Source organism: Nothoprocta perdicaria, unplaced genomic scaffold (assembly GCF_003342845.1).
Source record: "Nothoprocta perdicaria isolate Ctin4 unplaced genomic scaffold, notPer1 scaffold_2, whole genome shotgun sequence".
NCBI lineage: Eukaryota > Metazoa > Chordata > Aves > Tinamiformes > Tinamidae > Nothoprocta > Nothoprocta perdicaria.
Window position 1 is genome coordinate 5,940,792 of NW_020455204.1, and position 15,436 is coordinate 5,956,227.

Genomic DNA, 15,436 nt, shown 5'->3' on the forward strand with positions numbered 1-15,436 from the left:
TAAAATAAAATAAATAGAAAAAAACATAGTCAACCAGGATAATTTTGTTCAAATTAGGTATTTGCAGTTATCTAACACAATGATTTAATTACACTATGCTATTGATGCGACTTCTGTACTAAGAAAAAGCATGTTAAAAGTTCATGCTAAGTAATTAAAGCCCCCGTAACAGCATTCAAGCTTGGTAAAACTCAGCACTTTTAGGAGAAAGGAGTCTGTAGTTTCAGATAATACAGAATACTCCTGTATCTATGATAGACACAGAAATAATTTTCCCTGACTTTTCATGAAACTTTGGCATGCTTAGAGCTTTCCCCTTAGTTGATGTTGGTCTCTACAATCCCATTTCCTCTACTGCTAGGAAGAGAAGTGAACACAAGGTTTTCATTTTCTGTTTTTAATTTCCCTGAAATACACTTGCAAGGTACACATTAAAAATTGTGTGTCACGTTTTACAGCAGTATGGAGTTACTAGAAATAGCTTCCCTCTTTTCTGGAGGCAGCTGAAATGAAGTAGATTAGCAGACAAAACTTTGCCCACCTTTTAACAGCCAAGAAAACAAAGAAAAATTCAACCACCTTTTGAAAAATGAAGGGTTAAATGTGAAAACTGGAGAAGCCTGGATTCTGGTCAACATAACCAAACACCCCATATGGTTAAAAAAAAGTAATGCAAAGACTTCCCAAAGACATAAATAAGACAATGAATAACTGATACTATTTAGTGAATAATCCAAGAGAAAAAATGCATGCTTCTTTTAGCCAGCAGAGTCCCCTACAATGAAAATAAAGTTCCACTGCAGTGCATTTACATTACCCAACACATGAAATTATCTTTAAAGAACAACACCCCCCTGACCATTATACATGTTCTTGCGCACTACATCGTGCAGGTGACATTTAGCCTTCAAAGGTAGTACAGTCTGTCTGAAAGCAACAAGTTGGGTTCCTTGTGAATACTCTGACCGACAAGGAAAGCCAGTTTATGGGCATACTGGCAAGGAGCAGGCACTCGGATAACACCCTAGAGAAGGGAAGAAAAAAAAATGAAAAARAGGAATTAATCTTCAGTAATTGTAACAAAGCATAAAACATGCATTGTAAAAGAACCCTGGAATTCAAAAGTAGTAGTGTCTGTGAAGTTTCTATTTCTTGTAACCTATGCAGATTTGTCAAACATTACATATATGGAATGACTAAAAAAAATCTGTTTTATAGAAACAAAAAAAGAAACAAACTGCCATGTAGGTTTACATTCAGTACTATACCGTACAGGAATGGAAACTGGAATTCACGTGAGTTATTACCCCCAAACTGACAAACCTAAAACACACTTCAGACAGGAGCTGATTGTGTGCTGATTTTAGCATGCAAAAGGAGAGGTCTTGAGGGAAATGGAGATGCAACTTTCTCTCCATTCCACACAAAGMTAGACTCATTTCTGCAGGTAAGAAAACCGTTTCAGTTGTGCTTTTGACCTAAGATTTTGGGACAATTCTGAAGGGCAAGTATTTTGTRGCAAGACTAACACTTACCTTAGACCTTCAAACTTTGGAAACRCAAGACAATTTAACATGACCAAACCTCAGACCACTCCAGGTCACAAGGCAGAACCGCAGGCTTTTTTGGCTTGGTGTGGGTGTTCCAAGTTCACCTTCTTCCACCTTCCTCCCTGCACCTCATAAACTTTTCCTGTCGTTATTGCATAGAGCTGCTTATTATTAGACAAGAAAAATCCTATCCTTTCCCAGAGAAAATACTTACCGACCAGTTATAGTACATGTGGCAAAGTTTGTAGGTTAAACGTTGTACATGATCTGGTTTCAGTCCGCTGCTGTCATAAATTACATTATAATGTGTGGGTGCAACACAGCCACTTTTCACTGCCTGGCTCACAATAAAGAAATCATACCTGTAACAAAAGAAACAAAACCCCCAGAAGTKTGATAGTAGTTTTACTTTCCAAAGGGCAGAAGTGTGGAAAATACTCTTGTAGTTTCCACAGTCAATTTAACATTGGATACGTTCCCCTTTATTATGCGATGCCGGGCAAAGTGAAGTATTACTCACCATTCTGGTCTGGTAACCTCTACATCAACAACAGTACCAGGGGGTGGATTTTGAGGTCTGCCACCAGACTGGAAAAAGAATCTCGTGCTTATTCGTTTCTTCACAACTATCACAGTAAGTCTTGGACTAAATTAAAATAAATAAATTAATTAAAAACGCATCAAGTGTATTGCAGAAACATATTCTCTGGGGTTTCAAGTTGAAAGCAACAGTATTTTTAGTAAAATGCAAGCCATTGATGGAMGCTGAACAAAAGCAAGCACTTCCATACCCAGCAACTCTAACTTATTTTGTGATCTTGCCTGCTGTGCCAACGAATAATCTGCTCTGAATAATTAAGMAACATGAAGTCAAAGAACCACTTAAATCAACAGCAGAATCATGTGAACTACTTSAGCAGAAAGCAAGTGTGTAGACAATATTCCTTATAGAAATCCTTATAGAAAGATGATAATCTTCCTCAGGAAGAAGATTACCGAGATTTTTTTGGTAAAATGTCATGAGACTTTTTTGGTTTGGAAAAATCAGGGGTTTGGTGAAAATATACTTACTTATAGTCTTTACCAACAGATCTCAAGCAATCTAGAAGTTGCGGCACCTCATAATTAACCAGAGTTTTTAGTTGCCCATCACCTACACCATCACGATACACCATAACACGAGAGGGTAAATACTTATTCCACTTGAACCAGTCTCTCAAAGCAGCTTTCAAAGAAAAACAAAAAAGCATTTATCAACATGAAAATTCATTCCAAAACTAACATTATCTGAAGCAGATATGCATTATACATCGAATTTAACTAAGAAAGAATTCTGATTTACCTATGTATCAACAGAGGGGAAAAAAAAAAAAAAAAAAAAACCCTAAAGGCATTATGTAGTCCAGTGGCATCTTTGACAAGGAACTGTCATCCCTCTCAACTGTTATGTGACATTTTCTCCCACGCCTTCTAGAAGTATTGATATACATTCAGTTATATAATTAAAAACATCTACAGAATTCAGTAATGAGATACCACACTGAAGAAACATTTTTCTTAGGGAAGGAAGTAAATGGGAAAAACTTGTGAACCTGCATTCCAAAGTTTGTTCAGAGATAATGTACTGAATAACCATAATGATAAACAAGCAGTAATCTAAAGGGAAGTTAACTGTGCAAAAATATACTAACAGCTCCTTTCTCAAAGGCAGCATCCCTTCTTCCCATGCTAGTAGCTGTTAGCAACATTATAACTGTATTTTGAATCCATTCTTATCTAAGAAAAAGTTGCTGATCTTTCCCTTTAAGGCAGCAAAGGAAAATGAAGCTATCTTTCCCTGAAAATGATTCAGCAAGAAGAGGAAGCCATCCCTTACTTTGCAAGCAGGCTTTGAGCCCATCCACAAGTTCTTGCCCACGATCCTGAAGAACACAGCGTGAGAACCACCTGTGAAAACAAAAATGAGACRTGACTTTCAAAGTACTTCCTAGATGTATTGCAACAGCAAGAGTTGTTTTGAAAATGGCTATAACCACTTATCTTTAGGGCTACCAAGGCAGCCAAGTAAGATTTAGTACACTATRGGGGAACACTGGCCCCACAAAGCCACTGTGGCAGCCTTAGCATCATATTAAACTCTTCAGGTTTTCAAACAAGTCCAAGACAAATCTGTCACCCTATTGCTGTTTACCCCAGGTCTTGCCCATCATTTGCCTCTCATAGCCTGTAAGGGACAGAGTACAACAAAGAATTCCTACGTATGGTCTGTTATTATTTTAACATGCAGTTCTTATTAAAGAAGTTCTTACCGAGTCATTCCTTGGTTCAGGTTAGCAACAAACCCTGCAATGGAGCGCTTCCCAGATACCGTGTCATGGTAACAATCAATTCCCACAACCATTAGCTGTTTCAGCTGAAAAGGAGATCAACACAGAACATGTATTAGTGGGTGCAGACATGTGAAAAGCACCTGCCACCTCCACCCTACAGTGTAAAGAATCATGATATAAACTCTACTGTTTAAACACTGAAGTTATGAGCACTGAGTTTTCAGAATTCTGCAATCTTTTCTCGCATTTAACTGCACTTCTCATATATATAAGGTGTAAAAAGAGAATACTCCACCAAACTATGGGAAAAGAATAGTAGGTTATATTCCCTCCCCCCAAATTTCTTACTTTTCAGTATATAAAGGTAGCATAAAAAAATTACTTACTGGGATCTCAACACTCCAAAGTTCTCCACCCATCTTACAATTCATTTGTAAGGCAATTTTTGTTGCTATGGCCATAATACTCTGAGGTTTGCTTAAAGTGCGAGCAGTCACACACTGACTTGGAATGGGACAATCTGTGCACAAGTATTTCTTGATAGCATCATACTTATCTTTTCGGGAACTGGACAAGAGACAAACTACCTTGAATAGGGGAAAAAAAAAAAAAAAAAAGAAAAAAGGTAGTCTCAGATTTACATTACAGCTGTAGTGCTTTTGAGAATATTTTCCATACCATGACAAAATTCAAGAGTTCTCAATAAAAGGATTTTTGGAATGTTCTCATGTCTATATGTTAGGACTAATTACAAAGGTCCTTTTCCAGAGGAATGTTCTGGGTGGTCTCAGATTTGAGCAGAGTGTGAGAACAAGTAAGCAAGTAAGGAAGAACAGACATTCAGAAACATTCTCAGAAGTTTTATTTCTGAGAATGTATCTACTAGTGTTAATAAGATACAAATTGTAGAGATTAACATACTTTGAAATTAGGGATTCAAATACATACTATGTTTGTGTCAGAAGTAATATTTTGTTGTAAAACCCTTAAATAAGCTTCTGTTCTATCATCTACTTCAATCCTGAAAAGGAAGAGGAAAAAAAAATTATGAATACTTAAAAAAAATAATAACTGGCAGATATAACTGATAAAACCTAAGCAAGTTTGAGAGCTCTGTATCATCATTACTGTTATATTTATAGTTGCTAAAAATCCCAGCAGGTTTCTCAAAAACCTACATGACTGCCTTGTTCATTCTGATTCCCATGGACGGTGTGACTTTAAACAGATTTTGAAGTAATGCATTAGCAACATCATAGTTGCGCCGTGTGTATATTAATAACCAATTGTCCAGAGGCTTTGCATTGATCAAGGGAGCTCCCCTGGTTTCCTTTGACCAGTCAGCAAAATGAGGATTGTAGTCAAACTGTAAAAGAACATTAGGGTGAGGGGAGAGATAATAAAGAAAATCAACATATAATCATGACACAGTGTAGTTAGAAATTAATTWGTGATAGATGTAGATTTGTGATAGACACAGTATTACAGCAGAGGCTTCTATAGGGCAGATTTGTAGTGCTATCCTGGCAAACAATTTACTCTTTCAGCTACTCGTGCTGAAGATGGAACTTAGCTTTGAGTGAGTAGATTTTGCATGAACACAGTCCACCCAAATCAAATCAACAGCTTTTCATCTGAAAGCTTTAGGTTTCAAATAACTGAAAATTTTGCTAGTAAAAATTAAATTCCCCTAGCTTATATATCTTAAGCCACTTTCTACAGACAGAAAGGACTGTTCTGAAAAGACATTGCAGTAATTCAAGTTAGGAAGATCTTGCAACATTTTTTAAACTACAGTTTGAGAAACTCAGAAGTGTCCTGTTTGAACAATAAATGACTTGAATGACTTGTTTATGACTTCATGCAAAACTCTTGTTTAAAAAAATTATCTAGTACTTCATCCTTTAACAATCTGTTTTAGTGGTGAATGGCCTAAGAGATTTTAAGTTGTTTATTTACCACTCTTCCTGCTTGATGAATCTTCTCTGCTTGAACAACTCTTCCCGTAAAGGATAGTAAGTTAGAATCGAAGCTTAAACCCCAGTCTCGAAGCTCTCTTTGAACACTGTCATCTCTATTTAAAAAAAGATTTATATTAAAACATAATAATTGTGTCTGACTGAGATGCATTTTATATATATATTTTAAAGGTTAATATGTTTTCAAAAGCTTTGTTRCAATATGAATTTCTCATACGAATCTTTCATGCTAAAGATGCACAGAATATCAAGGTATCATACTTTTGGATGTAGTCAATAAGTCTTCCAACTTCACGTTGCCTTTGCTCAGGTGTCAGTCGTGTATGAACAGATAAGTCTTTCATCATATTAAAATCATTACGCATCTTCTCAGTTAACCCTGTATATTAARGAAAATTAATTTCTTAGTTTTTCTACTTTCCATACTCTATTTTCCATACAGTAAAGTTCTCTTTTCAACAAAAGTTCTATCACCAGAGTCCACAAGTTAGCAGTGGGCCAGTGTTCCACACCAGATGTAAAGGCTATGTAATATCAAATATTCGACAACTTTACAGCCTCACTTAAATATCTAAGCTTTTTCTTTCAAAACTTGTGTCCAAACTCACACTTACACAATCAAACACTTTTACAGCAACCTTTTGACAGATTAAGTAGAACTACCAGTTCTGKTAGTAGCCACAGTTTGCCAAATTCTTAGAAACTCTGTACCTGTTAGATAGCATAGCTCTGGAATTAGTACAGCAGGTCCTGGCATCAGGCTTCCTCTCTTCCTCCTGGGCTGACTGACCAAGACAGGCTGGTTCAAGTCAGTAATGTCTTGATTATATTGCTGTATTAGAAATACATGTTAATTTTTCAGCAAAAAAAAGAAAAAATCATTAGTTACTCAAGTGAGCATTATTACTAGCAAAAGTATGTTTTCTGACTAAATTATCCTGTATAAACCCCATCCTGCACTGGAATTAAGTCTTATTAAATCAATAAAGAATATATTTTCTTTTGGAAGGCAGTTAGAAGGGCTGGGGATGGGCAACTTCTGCCCTACTTAAGCTATGAAAGCTATATATAAATAATATTGGAAACAACTACAACTATCAAACAACAGGTTCTCTTAACATGACTGTCCACATATTCTATCTCCAGCAATCAAACTGTAATAGTCAGACAAAAAGGGACAGTCCAGTCTATCGTAAGTGGAATCTGAGCACTTTGCAGTAAGAAAGGTGAAATGCGTGGCATTTAGGGTAGTTACTTCTTTCAGACTCTGTAATCTCTATTAAAGATAAGTTTCTTAGAGATGACTATTAATTACTAATCCAACATCCAATCTAGTCCTCTACTGATGTTTCTGAAGTTTCAAGTTTAAGCAGAACGCACAGGCTCCATACCATTTTATAGTAGTCTATGTAGCTGATTTCAGAGCCATCTGCTTTTCTGAAGGTACACTTTGGATTGGCATCCCAGTCAATGTCATCAACTCTGTATGTTTTATTATTGTACCTGCAAAAAGACAAGACTCTTATCTTACATAATACCAACTATACTCATAGACTGCTAAATTAAGTCATTAATATCTAAAAGAGAAGAAGGAAAATGTATGTTACTAAGATTTCAATGAATGTTTTAAGAAACACTATGCAACATGTAGATATGAGCTGTAACGCCAAATCTTCCAGAATTTCTTTCTCTGTCAGAAATTCAGAGTTGGTTCTCAAAGATGGTACATCCCCCAAGTGTGTATCAAGCAATGGTACTAATATCATTGCCAAGTTGTGGGGTGTTTTTTTTTTGTTTTTTTTTTTAATGTTTATCATCAGTTAAGGAACAGGTGCAGCCACTATTTAAGCAGCCATTTCAAGTAGGAGGGTTTTAGACACATGGGAAAATATACTAATCAGTCTAACAAGAACCAGAATTAAAGCAAATTAAGCAATGATGCCCACTTGTTTTCACACTCACCTCCGCTAAATGAAGCATAACTGGCTCATATATAGCATGTTTAGTCACATTTTAAGGTTTTGTTTGCTAGGATACATTGTCAAGCAAAATGAGACTGTAAGATGCAAAAGCCGGAGAAAACAGCTTTTCAAGCGAATAACCACAATGAATACATCTCTTAGTCCGATACAAGCATCAAGAAGCATTAGCCAAGTCAGAATACTACACTAAGACACATTTTTCTGGCTCTCAATTATTTCTGGTAAACGCCACTATCATATCCAACTGTGCCATGTACTCTGTTACAACAGTCTACACCAACTGATGTGAAATAAACATTAGGGAAAAAACAAGTTGAAACATCTTACTTGGTAAGAACAATTAGACCTATCAGTTCTTTAGTACAGATATCTCTAAATCTTTGTTCTTCAACTTGATTATACAGATTGTACATGAAATCCAACACTGTTTCACTGCGAAGAACTTTATGGCTCACATCTGTACATAACATAATGCTTTTTTCATACTGTAGAATAGAAGTAGTGAAGCCCGGCCAAACCATCAGCCTGTCAAAAGAAAACATACAGAACCTTAGCAAGCGCTAAATTATCTGTATTTTCTCTCCTTATTTTTTTCAGTTTACCTCCTCAGACACTCAACGGCAGTCAAGATACAAAGAAACCATTATAAATATAAGCAAGATCCCAAAAGGCCCCCAAAAAAACATTTCTACTGCAAGTATCTTTAATTCCCTTAAGATAAAAGAGTAAATTAATGACGTGGCAATGCAAGTGACACAAACTACCACTTAGATAGAGCTATGTAAGAGCAGAGGATTCTGCAAAATCCAAGAAATTTCATAATTTTTTCAAATATCTTAAATAAAAAGCATGGGATAGGCAAAGGCCTTTTATCTACATTCTACAAAACTACTTCCACCAGATTACATAGGCAAATCCAATGGTAGAGTGTGCATTACAACTATATGAGCTGGCCCAGTCACACTGGAGCTTACTAACAGGTACAACAGGCCTAGGGCTAAGCAGAAGCAGCCTGACTTTTTATGTCTACAATTTTATTAGAAGACAAACCACCAAATTGATATCAATGTTTAATCTCCTCCTCCCTCTCTCTCCCCTCTCCCATTAAACCCAGAAACCTTTTATTCCAAACCTGTGATTAGGGATGCTGATTGGGTCACTGGGGTTGTAATAATTACGTCCAATTTGCTGCAAATTCATTATCTTCAAAAGTCTAGAAGTTGAAATAATTATGTCGTTATTATTCTGCCAAACCTCACTCAGCCCCATCCTTTCACAGAACATCCTCTGTAGAATTTTATTTTTGGTTCATCTCAATATATGAAACGAAGTCMCTAAATAAACTTCTGATTAAATAAAATGTAGAAAGACTACAGACACTTGCAAAGTCAATAACATCTAAGTAGTTGAGGGTAAGATTTGTAGATCATCCTTTATAAAGGGAACATTTGAGTCAAATATTTTCAAACAAGAGACATAAGTTGGAAAGTAAACCTTCTGAAAATTATGTTGTAGAACTGCAGGCATGTAGGTGAAGTAGGTGGCAGCTCATTAGTTAAGGTGATTGTTAACTTAACATCTTCTCCATTACGGGTCCTACTGAACACTTCAGTAACCTGAGAGAGCAAAGGTCAGTTAATAAAACTGCAGGCAAACAGGGCTGGAATTTGCTTTGCATTTACTTCAAAACTGAACAGTATCTGCACATTAAGACTCAAGGTAATTTCAAGACTTAGTAGGAAGTAAAATTCCTGTTTGGTCTATGAATGTGAACCACAATGCTTTAGAATGCTCGGYTCACTCAGATGAGCTTGACTAATTAAACAGAACTGAGGCCATTCCAAAGTATCTTCTACAAGCAGACAGCTTGGAACAAAAAAAAATTAGTATGGGTGCAAGACAAAGCGGTCCAGCCTTTCAATTACGTTGGATGTTAGAGTACACAACGTATGAAAAGACCAAGGTTGCAAGAAAATGCATGATAAAATGCAAGTCAATATAGAAAGAATACAGTATTCTCATACCACACCTTGTTGCCTARTTTTTTTGGCAAGAACAATATTGTCCCATCAAATGCATGTGTCCTTCCAATTAGCTCTTCATGCTGAAAGAGCAAAGCTGATCGGAGACGGCGTGCTTCCATTTGAGGGTTATAGTCGACATGATACTGATATAAAGCCCACTGGGGTCGAGACGTCAAGCGAAAATAATTTGTACTTAACCTTATCATAGCACCAGAGGAACCTAAAATGAGAGACAAATGYGTTAATAGTCATAGCATTTTTTCCTCCATCGCTTTATAGTATTTTAAGCGAATTTGGGCAAGTTTAATGTCATCAATCCAAAGATTAGACATTATTTCTTGCAGGAAAACTACTCATTTAGATGAGTAGCCTGTCTTTCAAAGGAGTAAAACCAACTACAATAAATTTCTGTCAGAAGGTAACAGTGAGCAGAAGGTGCGGAAAAAATACTTTCTTTACGTGAATCATATGCACAGAATAGAAACTTGTAGAAGCAAATCTTCAGAATCCAAATAATTCTGGCTTGCCAGGATTGCATGYTAGAGAAACAAAGCTAAACATTTGACAGTTTGCTTCACTTGTGGCATAGAGAGAAAGAAACTGATTGTCATATTGCTCTGAAGCTTCAGCAAGATTCAAAATCTCACCAAGGGTTAGTTCAGAAGCCTTTAAATTTAAAGTTGTCAAGGCAAAAAATACTGTCCTCAAGGGAAAAATAATAAGAAACCATACAAGCCTAGAGTAGCAATTTCACTAAGTTTTTAACTTGAAGATAGGTCTTGCTTGGACAAGTGCACATCAGGAAAACCAAAGCATTGTTTCTATCTAACCACTTAGAATTTAAAGCACTACTCAATTTGCCTGAAATACTTCAGCATAAGACGCCACCAAAATGTTTCTCTTCAAATATAAGAAGGAACTTCTTTTCTTTTTTAAACACAATGAAGAAGTGTTTAGTTCACTCTCTAAGTGATATTGTAATACCAATACAGTCCATTCTGATTTTCAAATAAAAGCTATAGCAGAAATAAAACAGAACATTTTTGGTTTGCTTTTAAAACTGTATATAATATTAACATACCTGTTTTTGATTCTCGAACATGTTCTATAGCTTGGCGAGTATTAACACCAAGGTCGTGAAAGTCTCGACGACGTCCACCTCTATCTCCTAAAGACATTTCTTGAAAGCCTGCTGAAATCTGAAATTCTGAAATTTGGAAATTGGGGAAGGTCAAGAATGACAAAGGAGATTTAGATACAAATTTGAATTAAACATAGTTTTAATTTTACATGGATCTTGCTTTCAAAATTAAGAGAAACTACAAACAGTTAAATTCCAGCTTTTGTTATATAGCAAACACATCAAAACATAGCACTCACATAATATGTATTAGCTTCTTAAGAATTACAGACAGTTAATGATTAGGCAAAATAGCTGGTTAGCCACCTGAAAAAACAATCTTAAGTATATAACATCTGAGTCAATAATACTTTTGGTCAGAGACGACACATCCTTCATAGCAGCTTCAGTGAACTCACTGAATTGCTTAAAGGCACTGTGATGTGAAAAAGGTAGTGAAAGCTGYACTTACAGATTCCAATTCAGTACCATCCAAACGAAGTTCATCGCTGTGTAATTGACTATGTCAACTGCTATTTATTTTTAAACTATTTTGATAGAGGAAATGATGTTCTGTTTAAGCTCAGCACATTTAAGACAGTTTTCAAAATCYGAATTCATTTATACAGCACATTAGAGGAGCAATACCATGAACACAAAAATACATGTACTTTCCAAATCTTAGTCAAGAATCTCAATTTGAAGAAGAAAAAAAAAATAGACATATAATATATTATACAGAATATATTAACCGCGTTCTGTCCAAACCCATGTTCTTGTGGKCAATAAACTTCATTTTCCCCCTTCTCACCTTCTGGTCTCGAAGCTCCTGGAGGTCCTCTCTGTCGCCCGCGGCCAGCAAGCTCTCCTGCTGACAGGAGTGGCGGGAGACAGGGCTGCTGAGGCTGCACATGGCYGGACTGCTGGCTTGGCAAAGGCTGCTGACCCTGCAAAGCCTGCAACAGTTGGGAACAACTTTTCCTACTACAAGTGAAGAAATAACATCCCACCGAGAGTGATGCAAAACAAAGCCACTAACCAGTCCCAGAATACCCCACCTCCAGGAACAGGAAAAATCTGTACATCACTTAGCAATATTAAAGTTATCCTCAGCTTCATAACTAGTATTATCAACTACAAAAATCAGAATGACTCCTCTGCATGTCAAACTCCAAAATGACAGGCTTTTACAATTTTTTTAATCCTTAGTCTGATTAATCATTTAACCGGTAATAAATGTAGTCTTCCGAGCCCTATACAGTCTTCAAATTTAAAATTAACATATCCTCTGACACTTCAAACAAAAGACTTATAGATATATATAAAATACATATATACACACACACACACTCACACATAAAAAACAGATCTTGTAACTGTAGTGTCCAGTGAACTTAAAAGTATTAAAACTGTCACATCGCAAAGAATACTTAGGAATATACTGAACCATTTGGAGATTCCCCTTGCCTCCCCCCCCCCCCAAAAAAAAAAGCAAGCTTCCAATGGAAGATGAAAGGGGAAAAAACAGATTTATTCCACTCAGTGACTACCACACAACCTGCAGCCAAGAGCAATCCTACACTTCACAGTTTTGCTTTATAAGTAACCGCAAAATGGCAGCCTGCCACAGGAGTGTGGTTAGTCCCTCCTGCTGAGGAACTAAATCTTCTTTAAGTGGAAACAAGCAACAGGCCAATATCCAGGATGATTCCGAAACCCGAGCTACAGAGCCAGCCTGGCCTTGTCCTGTCCTACAACAAATCACTGGAGCCAGTGTCATAACCTGCCAGCAATATGTCCTGAATCTGCTCTACTAGATGAGAAGGAACATATCCTGTGATTCCCTATGCAGGTTCTGACATTCAACACAGCTAAGTAACTACACAAGCTTCTCTGCTTTCCTCTGCTCTTCACCTAGTTTTAACTCATAGCACATCGACAGCATACCCTCTGGACAGTCTGTCAAGATACCCATAAGCCTTACCGCAGAAATTTACTGTGCACAATCCCATGAAGTACCTGTTAAAATTATTAGGGTACAGTACAGCCAAAGTAACAGCTATTACCACAAGCCTTGCACTMTTTGTGGCACTCAAAATAGTTCTGAAAAGACGAGTTCTGCTCCTATCCTCTACCCTTGCTCTGGCAGGCAGCTTCAGGGTCACCAGTCTGGCTTCTCTAATCCAACTGCCAGACACCGACACCAGCTATCCCAAGATAACCCATGCTKTTGGTGGGCAGACTGTACTCCCAAYCAKGCAAGGATTAGGAAGAGATTATTCTGGCTTAGAAATTATGATACTTCTGTGACAGTTCAGTACAAAAGCCAAATACTATAAAACAATTCTGCTTTATATGTTTGGCTGTTTCCACCTTCCTCTGCAATCAGTAAGGATTTAAATCCTTTCCTTCATTCTGCCCCTTCCTTTATTCTGGATGGCTCTATCGGGACAACTGTATTACAATAAAGCCCTTGTCTGTAATCACACAAAATATATTTAATCAAAAGATCTAATGCAACGACATACCTGATACTACATATTTACATGCAACATTAATAGAAAGTGGCTGAGCTTGCCATTTCAAACCTTAATGAAGCTAATTAAAAAGAGAATCCACTTACAGATACAGCTCCTACAGAAGGAGGGGCAGCCTCCTGTCCTCGGGGTCTTCCTCTGGCTCTGGCTCTGGCTCTTCCTGTCATTTTCTCTTCTAAGGCAAACCACCAACTGAATTAGTGTTTGGGCTGCTTCTCCCACTGTCTCACTCCTGTAAATATTATAAGCAACACTATTACATTTGTCTTAATTATACTATGGATGGGGAGGGTGAAACRATTTCCTACCCAACTTAAGGTACGTAAGTTTTCATAAAATCTTCCCAGGGATACCTAAAGCAATAACCTTACCCAAGGGCAAACTGGGGCGTGCTGGTGCTCAGGGCTCACTGAAGCCTTAACCCAGCATGACTCATTACCTGAGGGGCAGTTTTCATTTCAGTGAGGCCTGGTTATTTCAGTGTGGCTCCCTACAACCCAACCGCCTTCCCCATGCAAGGTGACCCCTCCAGCAGCCTCTGGGGCCCTGTTGCTGGAAGACATCGCTCCCCTGCTGCTCTGCACGGCCCCAGCATGGATGCTCACCCCACGGTACCTCAGCAAGCTGCAGAACCGCACAGGGCTCCCATACAGCACAACACACYCTCCAAACGACGCCACGCAGCCTGCTCCCACTGGACGCCAAGAGCTGCCTCTGCAGCCGTCCCACTTCCCCCGGCCGGGCTCTCGGGACGCTTCTCCAGGGCAGCCAAGGCCGCGCCGCGAAAGCCCGCGAAAGCCCGCGAAACCTCGCGCCGCGCACGCGCACGCGCAAATGGCCCTCGCGGGCGCGCAGCCCCTCGCGCCGACCGCGCGGCCGACCAATGGCGCGAGCGGAGGAACACGCGGTCCGCTCTGATTGGCTGCGGCGCGACGCCGAGTTCGAGGCGCGGCGGGCGGAGCCGAAAGTTCTCGGAGGCGCTGAGGGGAAGGCGGCGGGGAGGGAGGGAAATGGCGGCTCCAGATTTTCCCGCCTGTCACGGAGGGCAGGGCGCCGCCGCGCCTGCCCCGCTTGCTTCCTCAGGCGGTTAATAAAGCCGGCGCCGGGTGTTTTATTAAACAACAACGACGTGTCGTTCTGGAGGTGGGGAGGACCCGATTAGCGGCGCTYCTCTCCCCGTCCGGCCCCTGAGGCGAGTCGGGCGCCTCATGGATGCCTAGGTTTTTTGCTGTGGTGTCGTGTGCTCTGYCCACACTCGTGAGGTGGCGTTTGTACCCGCCATGAGCTCGCCAGAAATAGTTCTGAAAAGAACTTATTTAGGAAAAAAAAAAAATTTTTTTTTTTTAAAAAAGACTTGAGTGTTTTAGTCTCACAGAAGTTGCCTTATTTGCGTCTGTCCCAGTAACATCAATGGAAAGCGTGATGTGGAGAGGCCCTGAGAAGAGACTAATGTGACATTTGCCACAGGAGAATTTTCTATTTTAAAAGGCAGCACACCTCAGCTCTTGGTTGGAAAAAAAAAAAAAAAAAAAAAAAAAAAAATATTGTGTAATTCAGCCAGGAGGTGGAGCAATGAAACAAGGAATAAAACACAGTATGCCTGGGACAGGCTGCGTTTGTCAGTGAGGCTAGCTAGAATGCTGGTTAAATTTGGCTTTTTAGAAAGAATACATATGCAGTATGGACATGAAGAGATAGAAAGGGACATAATTGACAGGACATAACTTATTAAGTGTCAACAAATTAAGCAAAACGCATAAGCAATTATCCCTATATAGGGACAAACTCTTCCACAATCAGCTAGGAGAAAAAAAAATCTTAAGTTTTAAGTGTCATTGAAACACTATGCTATTTTATAGAGAATTGCAGCTTCTGTTTTATCTCCTTTTATCTCTATCTCCTTTGCAACCAAAC

The 15,436-nt window shown here is 38.5% G+C and overlaps 1 protein-coding gene across 1 annotated transcript; it reads right to left on the reverse strand.

The window, feature by feature from the left end:
- Positions 1-266: 266 nt before the first annotated feature.
- PIWIL1 (piwi like RNA-mediated gene silencing 1) lies at positions 267-14,308 on the reverse strand. The gene is made up of 21 exons (XM_026037790.1): positions 14,138-14,308; positions 13,609-13,754; positions 11,797-11,941; positions 10,947-11,072; positions 9,871-10,085; positions 9,336-9,457; positions 8,974-9,054; positions 8,169-8,366; positions 7,251-7,362; positions 6,571-6,691; positions 6,121-6,238; positions 5,840-5,954; positions 5,059-5,246; positions 4,829-4,901; positions 4,267-4,467; positions 3,860-3,963; positions 3,427-3,497; positions 2,622-2,775; positions 2,071-2,196; positions 1,765-1,912; positions 267-1,024 (listed from the first exon to the last, which is right to left on the reverse strand). The coding sequence occupies exons 2-21, from the start codon at positions 13,687-13,689 to the stop codon at positions 908-910; spliced, it is 2,616 nt and encodes an 871-aa protein (XP_025893575.1). The 5' UTR covers positions 13,690-13,754; positions 14,138-14,308; the 3' UTR covers positions 267-907.
- Positions 14,309-15,436: the final 1,128 nt, after the last annotated feature.